The 14,987-nt window shown below is 38.5% G+C and overlaps 1 protein-coding gene across 1 annotated transcript in view; it reads left to right on the top strand.

Moving 5' to 3' along the window:
* The window catches only part of baiap2l1a (BAR/IMD domain containing adaptor protein 2 like 1a), a 107,571-nt gene that overhangs the window by 12,534 nt on the left and 80,050 nt on the right, over positions 1–14,987 (top strand). The window contains exon 3 of the mRNA XM_052021898.1: positions 9,221–9,307. Coding sequence (XP_051877858.1) covers positions 9,221–9,307 — 87 coding nt within the window. The remainder of the gene's footprint in view (positions 1–9,220; positions 9,308–14,987) is intronic.

Below are 14,987 nucleotides of genomic sequence, written 5' to 3'. Positions count from 1 at the left end.
GTTACAGTTGCAAAAATGCCCATCAACCCTCTGCTGTACCACTGAGACCATTTGCCACTTTTGGAATCTCGGGCTTTTGGATTGTAACCAGGCCACTATGTGAAATATTATAAGCCTTGATAAAATTCATGTAGATGGCAACAAATTTATATTAAAACTCAATGAATGCTCTGAAACAGGTGAATGGTTTTGTGGGTTTTTGAAAAGTTTTAAAAAGAAGCTATTATATAGCTTAATTTTTCCTATAAAATGGAAATACTCAGCAGGTCAGGCAGCATCCAAGGAAAAGTTAATGTTTAAGGTGGGAAAAGTTGTAAATGTTTTCAGCTGCAGAAAAAAGATGTAGTAAAGGAACTGCAAATGGGAATGTTTTGATGTGCGATGGAAGGATTAAGTCATTAAATAATAAAAAGTGATGGTAGAATGAGACAAAAGGAGATGGTTACAGTAAAAAGAAAGGATCAAGAAGATGTTAATGGAGGAAGCAGTACAGAGGAAACGAGCTCAGATATTTCAGGTTTTGCAGAATTCACTCTATTTTTGTATACCATTTGATTCTTCAGACGTACTATGAAGGGTCTCGACTTGAAATATCGACTGACCATTTCCCTCCATAGATGCTGCCTATCCCACAAAGTTCCTCCAGCAGTTTTGTGTGTTGCTCCAGTTTTCCAGCATCTGCAGTCTCTCTTGTCTTCCATTTTCTTTTCTGTTTGATTTTTTTTCCCCCCTAGTTCCAAGGTTTAGAGAAAAACTAAAATGCTACCTTTTCAGTATATTGCTTTTTAAAAATTGAGAATTGTACTGGGGAATTCCATTTTGTTAGGATTGTCACGAATGAAACTGCTTACTGAAACTCTGCTCCTGATTGCAGAGGGTATTTAAGACCACTTTGCTATGGCTCTGGAGTTGCGTAAACCAGACCTGATAACAATGGCAACTTGAAGGGCGTTAGTGTGCTAGATAGCTTCTTTTTTTACAATGCACCATTACTGGCGGCAGCTCTTTTATTTCTTAATTGAACTTGCATTCCCTACATGGTTGGATTCAAACTTGTGTTCCTTGTTTATTGTTGCCTGTGGCCTTTGGAAAGTAGTCCAAAAGCCTCCCCAATAGACTATCAGATGTGATAAATTTAATACTAATTAATGTGTGCATGGTAGGGATAGTCCTAAAATGCTCTTGTATATGAAGGATGTCCTTGGAGGTGCTGGTATCAATAAAGCTGGACCCCAACATCAGTCAGTATGCACAGTGGAATGGACAGAGATAGAGACTGCTTATACTGATATAGCAACAAAGCAGCCAAGTTTCTTGCACCTTCCTAAAAACAGCAATTAATTACTACTTAATGGAATTTGAATTACAATGAAATTAATGTTAAGAGGTCATCTCACCCAGAGAAACAAGTTTGAAAGTCATTAACTAGTATTACAAATAATTAGCATGAGCATTCTTTTGTTCAATATCACTAGCCCATCCTTGCATAGATTTCTACTTTAGTTTATTCATTTTATTGTATAAACAAAATGTTAAATTATTACATGCAATGTCTTTTTTTGTCGAGCCTGGCAACTTGTGAACATCAGTCCCTTGTGAATTATGGTATTGTACCCAAATTAAACAATGGTGTCACATGCTGTACAATTTAAGTCTCTATATCCTGTTGGTATGATTACAGTAAAATACTTGCCTTGTCGCAAACGATGTTTACGCAAGTTTTTTTGTTTACATGTAAATTAAGTCTGCGTGTAGATCTGATAAAGAGAGAAATGTTCTGAACTACATTGCATCCATGTGATATTTGCTATTAAATTCTGCGTCAATACATTGCTTTTAATTTTGTGGCTGATGACAAAAGAACTAAAAATGTTTCCAACAGTAAAGCAAGTTTGCCAATATGCATTCCGCGACTCCACAGGGAGAATTCATTATCCCAAAAATGGTAACGTTTACCTTTTTTAAAAACAATGTCTGGATTGTCTTTTGTACGTGTTAATTTTCACTCTATTGTTTTTTTAAATATAAAAGTTTAAAATGTAGCAGAAAGCTTGAAATATATCAAAATCCAAGTGATGTGACTATATTGGACCTTAAATTTTACTAATTTTATGCTTGTAGTATTTGCCCAAGTTAATCCGAATAATAATCGCAGCACCATTTTTGGGGGGGAAAAAAACAGTTCAGTGGGGCTCAGTGACACTAATTGTATCTGAACCTAACTCATCATTGTAAAGAACAATTTTTGCATGTTGAAAATGGAATTTGTCACATAAGATCAATTAAATGATTACCACTTAAGCTATATTCTTATCTGGTTGATTAGCTCATTTTGTCACTCCTGCCCTTGCATATCCTTGTATATGCAAAGCATCCTCTTTTTCCTGGTAATTTGCATCACCAGTCTAATGTCCACAATAATGTTTGCAGCTGCTGTGATGACAATACTATGTTTGATGGATCTTTGCTACGCCCAGAATGTAATAAAATTTATACATTCAGATGATGCAGGTTGTGAGAGTTGCTTTTAGCTGATGTACTTTTTTTCTGTACAGCTGATGCAGAAACCAAAGGAGTACAAATGTTCTATGTTCTTTTTAGTTTATCCATCACGATCCATTATCCTGTTTATATCCATCTGGATTGTCTTGTGTTCTATTGATCAAGTTGGAAAATCCTTATTTCTCTGAGTGCTTATTCTTCTAGTTTGGTGTGCATTGTTTTAAATATTTAAGGCAATATGTGGTGTGTTCCTACTTTTGCTTTTATAAAATGCAAATTCAGATACATGGTAAGATTCTGCTCTGTTTCGTATATGGTGGGGCACAAGAGAATCAGAAATTTCTGTCTGATCCTTAGAAATCAAACCCAATAGAGTCAATTTTGCCAAGGTACAATAAAAAAAAGTGATAATCCAATATCTGACTATTTGGAATTCCCGATGGTTCTGAATCTGGCTCACCAAGTGATATTTCCTGTGCTCCCAAACTCACTAGGTACTGTAAATGCTGAAACTCAAAGTAAAACACATTCTGAAAATACAGGAGCCAGAGGGCACGTAGCACCAGGCTTAAGGACAGCTTCTACCCCACTGTGATGAGACTATTGAACGGTTCCCTTATACAATGAATGGACTCTGACCTCACGATCTACCTTGTTGTGACCTTGCACCTTATTGCACTGCACTTTCTCTGTAGCTGTGACACTTTACTCTGTACTGTAATTGTTTTTACCTGGTACTACATCAATGCACTCTGTACTAACTCAATATAACGGCACTGTGTAATGAATTGACCTGTATGATCGGTATGCAAGACAAGTTTTTTACTGTACCTCGGTACAGGTGACAATAATGAACCAATACCAATACTCAGCACATCGGGTAGCATCTGTAGATGCTCCACATAATTTGTTTATTATCAACCTTTTGAATTGTCTTTTCCCCAGAATGCAACAGGTCTAACATTTTGGAGGAAGTGAAATTGTTCCCTGCTGCACAAGTGGTCAGCCTGCCCCAAAGTTCTGCTATTCTCTGGAAAAAGAAACACCATCTTGCATCAATACAACTTAAAATGGGCTTTGTACAATTTAAAATATCGTGACTTCAGAATCTCCCTGGTCTGCATGGTTAGAACAAGCCATCTAATAAAACACAATCTAATTTACTTCCTGCACTGATACTGAACTGGAAAATTTCATTGCTTTTGCTGTCAAATTCCACCCGGCTATTATTTTCAAACGGTTCATCTCTACTCCTTCCCTTTCTGGATTTCTGTTTCCATTCTTGGGATGGTTAGTAAACCAATACCCATTACAAGCCCATAGGTATCTTGACTATAATTCCTCTTTCCCTGCCTCCTATAAGGACTCCATTCCATTCTCCAAGTTCTTGGTCTCTGTTGCACTTGCTCCAAAGATGAGCCTTTCCACACAGCCTCTTCCAGAACCATGGCTTCTCCTATACCATTGCTGACATAGGCATCAATTGTTTCCTTCATCTCTGTGGTCACTCCTGCTCCTCAAGGTCAGAGCAAGGATAGTGCTCCCTGGTGTTCAGCTTCCACTGTATCAGCCTGTGCATTTAAAGGATCATTCTTCACAATTTCCACCACCTTGAATGAGTTTCCACCAGCAGACTCATCATCCTCTCCCCTTCAGCATTTCAAAGTGACCTTTCCCTTCGTGACTCCCTAGTCTGCTGTCCCACCTCTGCCAGCAATTTCCTTTCTTAAGTACTTTTCCATGCAACCTCAGGAGATGCCAAACCTACTCGTCCTTTCACATCATCTAGCTATGCAAACAGTCCTTTAAGGTGAAGCAGTAATTCACTTCCAATCTGCATTTAGGTGCTCAGAGTATAGTCTCCCTTTACACTGGGGGGGAACTCAAAAGTAAACTAACTGACTGCTTTGCAGAGCACTTCAGTTCTGTCCATGGAGCTTCTAGTTGCCTGTTACTTTAATTCTTCCCCCTCCCACTCCCACCCTGACCTATCTGTCTGTGGCATCCTGAACTGTTCCAATGAAGCACAGTGAAAGCTTGAGGGATAGCACCTCATCTTCTATCTGGGCATGTTGCAGCCTTGGGAACTTGTCAAGAATTTCAGATAACTTGCATTTTCTGAAATGTTTGTATCAGAACTGGTCAGTTCTACTGTAGAGTTATTCATCTGGGCATTTCCACTTCTGAACCGCCCTCTCGCTGGCTGCCCACATTAATTTGTTAATCAGACAGCTCTGTAAACATTGGCATCACCTCATCAACCAGGACCTCGCACTGTCAGATATTCCCATTTGTCTTATCCATTCCTCCCCCATTCATTTCTGCTGTTTACCACGTTTTTGTTTCTGTCACTTGCCTCCTTGTGTACTTGGTTTTGCCTTACTGCATTACAACAGTGATTACATTCATAAGTTCTTTATTGACTATAAAGCACTTTGTTACATCCTGTGGTTATTTAAAGAGTATTATATAAATCTTTCTATATTTCTTGGTCTCTTGTTCATAGCTTTAACACCTTGCTTTTTCTTTCTCTAACTGGCCTCATTAACTTATTAACCAGCTGGCTCTGTGACAGTGAAATCACCATGGCAATCCTGGCCTCGCCCTCTGAGATATTCCCTTTGTCATATCCTTGGTTTGCTTTCCTAAAATTAGTGTCCCATTTTCTTTAGTCAGCCTTGATGACCTATAATCCTACAAACTGGGAATTAATGTGGTCGTCTTCCTTCCCTTCCTTCCAAAGTCAGGCTTTAAGGAAACCAAAACTGGACATGGTATTCTGAGGTTTGACCAGACTTAGTGCAAGGACAAAATAATGTGCTGCTTGAGAAGACTGCCTCTGGAAGGTGGCATGGTGAATCAGTTAATGTACAGCTGTCTTCAGATCTAATAAATCGAGTTTAATTGAAACCTATTACTATGATTTTAATTTTAATCCAGTGAATTACGTAGGATTGTACTTGGTCTTGTGAAATTTGACAGAATTATGAAAATTTATTAAGCAGTAGACAATTCAAATTAAGTTGAATTATACTTGGGTAAATGGAATGGTTATGGAAACCTTTTCATAATCTGGTTCAATTGACCAAGATTTTTATTTTAGTATTGCATTGTAAAAATGCGGTTGTAACTGCAACTGTAGTGATTTTTGCTCTGCATCCATTTTAAAATTACATCATAAATATAGCGTGATTCTGGAGCTGGTGTATGGTTTCAAACAGAGTTGACTTCAGTGTTAGAGCATGCCTTAAACACTTAATTTGCACTCTGTCAGTTTAGTGTTGATACAAACATGAAACAACTTTGTATGAAAATGAAAGGAGTAATTGCATCTGGAAAATAATAGGGATTGTTTTGTTAGTCCAGGCCCTTATGCTAAGTGAGGGTATAGTTATTACTCAATTTGAAAAAGCCTGCAATCCTGCAAAATATTTCCTTAAGCGAGGTTTTGTAAATTGCAAATGCTGAGTGGAACACATTATGGAAATTGTGATACAATATATTCCTGAGCACTAATTGTTATAGCACAAATTAATTTCATAAATTGAAGACACGTGGCATAAAGCATCAGTACCATTCCAGTGAAAATTTGTAAATCGTTGTGCGTAAATCAAGAAAAACCTTCAGGATCTGAAACTATATAATGGGCAAAGAAGGTGGATGAAGTCAATGTCCTATTTCTCATCACAGAATCACATAATGCTGGTGTAAGTAGAATGACTGTGGGCTAATTCAAATTCCTTACAGAAAGGTCCAAGGGGCAGTATTGTTTCATTTTCTTGTTCTACAAGAAGTACAAGATGCCATGTTATCCACAACAGAAATGGGTTTATACCCAGCTTTCATCGCTATGTCCTTGTTTCAAAAAGTACTTCTGGTTAGTTGTGTAGGACATTTTTTTTTAAAAAAAGCCATCATTCTCTGATTAAAAGAGGTGTAAGCTAATTTTGGTCTGGTTGTTGTCATTTAAGGGAGAAATTTTAATTGTAATTATTCTCAGGAGTTTATTTTAATTGTTGAAAGGTCCCTTCCCAATTATAATTGAGCTGCAATGGAGACCTAAAAGAAAAAAATTCTGAAAGGCTTTCTAACCAGGTGTTATACTAATAGCCCCTTTTTAAGACAAAATTAGAAACTTTGCAGTTAATACTCAAAAAAAAGAGCAGCTGACATTTTTTGCAAACCTGAGCTGGAATTTTTAGGAGAATTTAATTTAAACATTTTTTTTCATAGCTTTTGACTTATTCCATGAGGAATGAATCAATTAAATCTGCAGGTTGTGGTTTACACCACACAATTATGAAATCATGCTTTGAGTTCAGTAAGTACTCTGTAGAAAAATATGGTTCTATACCCAGTTGGCTCAAAAGGAGACCCAGCCCATAAAAATGGACACTTCCTTTCTTCTCATTATGTTGAGAGTAGTTTGCTGAATGAGCTTAATAGAATAAGAAAAACTTAATTTGCTTTGATCAAAGGAATGTGTACTGATGTTTATCAATTCATGCTTTGGATTTAGTCCCAGCTGGTCTAATGGGTGTATTTATAAACTTGAGACCATTTTATATATTTGACTAAAATCTTTTGTTTTGAATACGAAGGACAGAATTTCAAATTTTCACTTTAGTACTGAGCTGCAGTTAGTCAAGAAAGCAATTAAAGGCAAAACAAATAAACTGCTAGAGGGGAGATAACCAGTATAATTTACATTCTTCCCACTACTCTGTCCTGATGCAGGGTTTCGACGCAAAATGTTGACTATCTCTCTGGGTCACAGATGCTGCCCTGCCCACTAAATTCCTCCAGCAGTTTGTATTTTTTCTCCAGATTTCAGCATCTGCAGTCTCTTATGTCTACAAGAAAGCAATTAAACTTTGTCTTGAATCTCCTCAAAAGCCCTTGAAAATCCGACTTTAAATTGACAAAATACTTGGGTGTAAACAGAAACATCAAAGAAAAAAATTATTTTCATTTGGCATGAAATGGACTTGAAGCTCACTTTTACCCAAGATTCCTTTTAGGATATAATGTTGTAAAGCAGCCAGAAGCATCCCTGTCAGAAAAATTCGATTCTGCTCTGTATTTTCTTTTAAAAAAGATGGATTAGCTACATATATTTTCAGCTTTTGTAATGGGTTTGCAGTGCTTGCATTTTTCTTTATTTAACTTGATATTAAAATATATGGGTGTCAGCTGTGTGTCAGCACTGCTATCTCCTTGACTTTGGAAGATTATGAAAGTCCCTGAGCTCAAAACGTAGAATGTATTCTGGAGATGCACAAAATTCTGCAGATGCTGGAATCTGGAGCAATACACAAAAAGTGCTGGAGGAACTCAGCAGGTCAGGCAGCATCTATGGAGGGAAATAAACAGTCGACGTTTCGGGCCAAGACCCTTTATCAGGACTGGAAAGAAAAAGGGCAGAAGCCAGAAGGTGGTGGTAGGGGGACGAGCACATACAGGCAGGGGATAGTTCAGGTGATGGATGAGTCCAGGTGAGAGAGGGGAGGTAGGTGGGAGGGGGAGAGGTGATAAGCTGAGAGGTAATAGGTAGAAGGGGCAAAGAGCTGGAGGAGGAGGGATCTGGTAGGAGAGGGCAGTGGACCATTGAATAAAGGATGGAGGAGAGGAGATGGGCAGGTCATCAAGGTGGGAGAAGGGAGCCACAGGAATAAGGAAAGATAAAGGAGTGGGGGCGAGGGGGAAGAAAAAGAAGGGGTGGGGTTACCGAAAGTTAGAGAAATCGACGCTGAGGCCATCAGGTTGGAGACTCCCAAGGTGGAATATGAGGTGTTGCCGATGTACAGGAGGCCACATCGGATGCAATAAATGACACCCTCGGACTCACAGGTGAAGCGCTGCCTCACCATTGTACTCCATTGCATTACCAAGGAGTGCTACATTGTCCAAGCTGTTGCTTTTGGATGAGATGGTCAGATGAAGCCTTGCCTACTCTCTAGTGGATGCAAATGATCCAGTGACACTATATTGAAGAGGAGGGGAGTTTCCCTGAAGTTCTGTCCAGTATTTATCACTTAATCAAGGTGCCGGAGCGTGGCGACACGTTGCAAGCTGCTCTCTACAGATCTATTCATTGCCCTTACTATAATCGTTCTACACTTTTAAATTTAAACTCTGTCACTAACTATACACTTTACTCTGTACTGTTATTGTTTTTACCTGTACTACCTCAATGCACTCTGTACTAACTCAATGTAATTGCACTGTGTAATGAATTGACCTGTACGATCGGTATACAAGACAAGTTTTTCGCTGTACCTTGGTACAAGTGACAATAATATACCAATACCAATGATTATTTGGATAATAGTGTGTTGCTGTTTGGGACCATGTGGTATGCAAAATTGGTTGCTATATTTCCTACATTACATCAGTGACTACATTTAGACATTACTAAATTGGCTTCAAATCATTAGTGACAACTTTGGGTGTGATGGGTGCCATATATAAAAAAAAGTCCTGTCTTGTTTTTGACCAACCCAACCAGTTTCATTTCAGTTGGGATGTAGCACTCGAGTGCAGTTTTACATAGTTGTTATATGATCTATAGCCATAAAATGTTATAATAATTCACAGAAGTTACAATAAAGATATCAGGCTTGCTCTGTTTGGTGTCTTCTCTAGTACTCTCTGTGAAGTGTGTCTAAACAAAAAATGCCATTTATCAAAATATTTTTCTTCCTGTTGATTTTAACAGCTATGGTGGCTGCAAGCAAGACGTACTTTGATGCCATTTCAAAGTTAGGAGAGCTGAGTTCCCAATCACCGGTCTCCAGAGAGTTGGGTAAGAACACATGAACTAACAGTTGCATTTTGTATCTCAGCTGATGTATTTACTTTCTTTGCCTTGAATGAGCTGCATATATGAAGTGCCTTATCCCCTCAGGCACATCTCAATGTTTCATATAATTGAATTTGTAGCAAAAACAGTGACAGAGGCTAAATTGAAAGAAGTATTGCCACATCGTTCAAACAAAATTTTGATTAATGACCATATTTTGCGGTGTTTGTTAGAGAAATGTTGACCCATTTATTGACTGTGTTCTGTGAATAAATTGGAATTTAAAGCTAATACCCTTAAGACTGCTAGGTTGTCATATTTTAACTCATCTGGTTCACTAATAACCTGCATCTAACCTATAAGGGATATTGACTGCCCTTATCTGACCTAGCTCTGACTGCAAACCCAAAATCATAAAGTTTGCTCTTAATTGCCCTCTGAATTGACCTAGGAGGCCACTGAATTGTATCAAATCCCGTCTTGAAAACATAAGAATAAAATAAGACTGCATCAACTTTGCACTAGATTCCAGCAAAGGGCACATTTGCCACAGCCAACTTTGCATTTTCCTTCATAAACATCTGATGTACTTAAATTGAGAGAGCTGTCTCAGACTATTCAGGTCGCAACCTAATGTAGTCCTACTTATAGTATTGTATTTTTTAACCAAAATTTTAAGCCACATCTCCATCACATTGCCAAGATATGCCCTGTATCACTGACAGAACAAACTTGCCAGAGGTTGAGGTAAATGGAATTCAGTCTTGTCTTGTAATGGCACAAAGGAGGCCAGTTGGCCCGTCAGGTCATTGGAGAAGCTAGGTCCATGAACATTGCTATCCTCAGTGATGGCAAAGCCCAGCATATGAGAGCCAAAGGCAAATCTGAAATATTTGCAACCATCTTCGGCCAGGAACATCAAGCACATGATCCATCTCTGCCGCTTTGTGATGTCCTGCCAAATGCAAAGCCATGCTTCAGCCAGATTGAAACTTGCCAGATGATATAAGAGAGCAGTGGTTGATGCTAATGCTGCAAACAATATTCACACTGAAGACTTCTGCTCTGGAGCTAATAACATTTCTAGCTATTCTGTGAAGCTACAACTTCTGGGTATAGGGAGCATAGTGATGTATTTATGGAACTTGCATGCAGAGGTTTCAACTGTCACTAGAGCAGCTGAGGAATTTAATTTCAACTAGTTCTAGAATGTAGAGCCAATTTCAGTAATGGTGCCGATAAGGATTCTCAATTTAAAAAAAAACTGGTTTACTGATGAAATTCATTAATGACTGATAATTTGAAAGCACATAATTGTAGAAATACTCAGTGTCAAGCATATCTATGGAGAGAGATTCCTAGTTTTGGTGAAAGGCCAATTTTGTTTTACTAATGACAGTCCTTCTGGTTTGGCCCATTTATGACACCAGACCCACCAATGTGGTTGGCTCTTAGCTACTCTGAAAAGACCTGGAAAGCCACTTAGTTTTTGAAGCAATTAGAAGTGAACAAGAGATAGTTGGCCTTGCCAGGGATGCTTGGATTCCATAAACAAATAAATTACAAAAATAAAAACTAGCCTCCACTCAACAACTTGGAATGTCCAGATGACACATGACATAATAAATTCAACCTAGCTAATTACGGAATGTCTTGATAGAAGTGTCCTCTCAAATGACACTTGATCATCAATCTGCTCATGATACTTAGAACATAGAACGTAGAACATTACAGCACGGTACAGACCCTTTGGCCCACAATGTTGTGCCGACATTTTATCCTGCTCTAAGATCTCTCTAACCCTTCCCTCCCACATAGCCCCCTATTTCTCTATCATTCATGTGGCTATCTAAGAGTCTCTTAAATGTACCTAATGTATCTGCCCCCACAACCCCTGCTGGCAGTGCATTCCATGCACCTACCACTCTTTTGTGTAAAAAAAACAAACAAACAAATTACCCCTGACATCTGCCTTGTATCTTCCTCCAGTCACCTTAAAATTGTGCCCCCTTGTGTTAGCCATTGTCACCCTGGGAAAAAGTCTCTGACTGTCCACTTGCTCTATTGCCTCTTGTACACTATCAAGTCACCTCTCATCCTCCTCCTCTCCAAAGAGAAGTCCTAGCTCGTTCATTAGACATGCTCTCCAATCCAGGCAGCATCCTGGTAAATCTCTGCACCCTCTTTAAAGCTTCCACATCCTTCCTATAATGAGGTGACCAGAACTGAACACAATTCTCCAAGTGTGGTCTGACTAGAGTTCTATAGAGCTTCAACATCACCTTGCTGCTCTTGAACTCAATATCCTAACTAATGAAGGCCAACACACCATATGCCTTCTTAACAACCCTATCGACCTGCGTGGCAACCTTGATGGATCTATGGATGTGGACACCAAGATCCCTCTGTTCCTCCACACTGCTAAGAGTCCTGCCATTAACTTTGTATACTGCCTTCAAATTCATCTCCCAAAGTGTATCACTTCACACTTATATGGGTTGAACTCCATCTGCCACTTCTCAGCCCAGCTCTGCAATCTATCAATTGTTGTAATCTACAGCAACCTTCTACACTCTCCACAACACCACCAACCTTTGTCATCAGCAAACTTACTAACCCACCCCTCCACATCCTCATCCAAGTCATCTATAAAAATCACAAAGAGCAGGGGTCTCAGAACAGATCCCTGCAGAACACCACTGGTCACCAACCTCCAGGCAGAATACGCTCTATCTACCATCACCCTCTGTCTTCTATGAGCGAGCCAATTCTGAATCCACGCAGCCAAGTTTCCCTGGATCCCATGCCTACTGACTTTCTGAATAAGCTTTCTGTGAGGAACCTTATCAAATGCCTTGGTTTGGACAATGACTTGTTTTCTACCCCCCCCCAAACTGGAAATTGTAGCCTGCTCCCCATTTCTTGGAACCCACACTCAGCAAAGGCAGACATCAGTGATGAAATTCACCAGTGTGCAAATGCAGGCTTTGGGTGCAGATTAATGCAAGATTAAAATCAGTCTCATTCTCACTTGAAAATGAAAAAACAGCAGATTCTGAAAATCTGAAGTTGAAAATGCTGGAAACACTCCTCAGGACAGACTTCATCAGAACTAGGAAAGATTCACAGATCACAGAACATAAAGTCATAGAGAGATATAGCACAGAAAGAGGCCTTTAGCCTACTGAGTTCTCCCAACCATCAATGACACATTTTTACAATACAAATCCAATATTTGTATTCTCCCCACTTTCTTATCAACCTCCCAACCCTACCCCATGATTCTACCACTCACCCATGCACTATGTACAATTTTACAGTGGCTAATTAGCCTATAGACCCTGGCGTCTGTGGGATATTGGAGGAAACCAGAAAATCCAGAAGAAACCCATGCAGTTACAGGGAGAATGTGCAAACTTCACACAGACAGCACCAGAGATCAGGAATGAACCTAGGCTTCTGGAGCTGTGAGGGAGCTCTCCTGCTCCATTGTAGACATCAACTCCCCAGGGCAACCATGATACCACCCTGTCAGTGAGATTCCCTTTGTCCATTTCATCCTTCTGAAATCCTCCCTGCTTTTTGTAGCTTCTTTTGTATTTACCTTGTATTTTCACTTCTTGTATTCCCACTATACGGCAGTGATTACACGTCATGCATACTTCCTTGGCTAAGAAGTACTTTGGTAAATCCTGAGTTTATGAAAGGTATATACATCTTTCTCACAGCCCCTTATTTTTTTTCTTACATTATTTCTGTACTGCTTTCCTTTTCATCTTCCCCTACTGTGTGAAATCTGGCAGTATGGTGGCAAAACTAGACAGAGGCTTGTTCATTCACTGTAATGAATGGAATTTTCCTCTTTAGCTCGTTCCAGGACTGCCATTAGCCAGACCTTCCTTGCCAATGAATGTAAATATCCACAGGGAATTGGATCTTTATTTCCTTTCCGTTTATCTCAGTTTGCTGACTACATTTTTAAGATGGTAGCTCCATGCATATACTCATTTTAACTCATTTATTACAGCATTTCTATACTTGGCATTTTTTTTAGTGTCAATTACAAAGGATAATTGTAAATATTATGACAGAACTTGCTTCTGATTATATAATATAGCAACAGTACTATGAATCTTTTTTAAAAACAAGTATTTAATGCCTTTTCCTCTCATTTAAGGACTCCATAATTTTGACCTGAACACTTGCGATTTTTAACAATGGCAACCGTATCGGTGTCACTATTAAAACAAACAGCAACTATAGATTGTGTACATGCATGGTCAATTATCGAATCGAAGAGCAACTATCAGTAATTTGTGTGTTCTTCCGCAAGAACCACTTTTCCAGCTACCTTTAGCATCTGCCTCCAAAATGAGGGAAATTAGGTATTTATGAACTAGTATTAACTGTAAAATACTCTAAACATATTGCATATGGTTCAAGTGAATCTTCAATGATTTTTTTTAACTATAAATTTTTTTTAGCAACCTGTGGCTGCCTAACAAGAAAATCTTGAATATGGATTCTAACTCATTCAACATTTCAAAATATTTTTAAATCCATTTTTAAGTTTAAAATTCAATTTCTCTATCTTGCCATTCAATGCATCTTTATCAATTCTCTTTCATTCTATCATTCTTGCATCTCTATCGATCTTTATTTTGTATTCTGTAAAGTGCTTAAAATATTCATGGAATTTTTTTTTACTTTCTAGTTTGCCACCATTATCAAAAGCATGGAAGCAGTTGATTTTTTTTGTGTGTGCAGCTCTCTATGGTCAGCAATGAGCACCGTTGCTTTGCAAACTCCAGGCTTTTTGCAATTTCAGGGAGAACTAACCATTTGCCTTTTTGTTTTGTTAACTTCAGTATTTCAGACGAGGAACAGACAAAATGTGATTTTTTTTCTCTCTCACAGTAGTCTGTTTGTATACAATGTAAATACTCCCGCGCAAACTTTCTTAACACTGGAGAAAGCAAGTCTACAGGGCAGATGTTACCATGGAATCCATCTACTATGACGTATTGGGATGGATTCTCAAGTATGATTTGGAGAAAGAAATCTGTACCAATTTCATGTCTATTTGAAACTTCAAATAAATAATTGGTAATTGTACAAAGCAACCACTAAAGTTTAAGAGCAGGTTTAGAGACTTGTCTTAAGAGGTAAAATTGCCTGCAGCCAAGAAGAATTAACTTGTGTTTGCACTGCACCCGTAACTTTATAACTTTTCAATGCACTTTACTACCAGTTAAGTACCTGTGAAGCATAGTTACTGTTATAAATTTGCCAGTTAATTTGCACACAATGTTTCAAAAGCAGCAACTACATACAAAAGACATTTTTCTGAAATTATTTGACCCTAAATTGACAATTTAAGGGCAGTACACCAGAGAAATTATACCGTAAGATCTTTTATGTCTATCTAAGTAAACATGGCCTTAATTTAACTTTTTCGTAGAAAATTTACTGTTGGAAAAAGTTAATACTGCATTGAATGGCAAGCATGCTCCGAATTTAAAATCTTTCGTCAGTGATCATCTGTTTTACACTGCTAACTGAGATAGCGGTACAAGAAAAATGGGCCAACATTAACTTTTTCACTGAGGGGTGATGAGGCACTCGATATATGAACAGGAGATTATTCTATTTCATTTGTACTGTCCTCACAATGATTTTATAA

Source organism: Pristis pectinata, chromosome 8 (genome assembly GCF_009764475.1).
Source record: "Pristis pectinata isolate sPriPec2 chromosome 8, sPriPec2.1.pri, whole genome shotgun sequence".
In the NCBI taxonomy this organism is placed as follows: Eukaryota; Metazoa; Chordata; class Chondrichthyes; order Rhinopristiformes; family Pristidae; genus Pristis; species Pristis pectinata.
The sequence above is the reverse complement of the archived record's forward strand: the minus strand, read 5'-3'. Positions and strand labels throughout refer to the sequence as shown.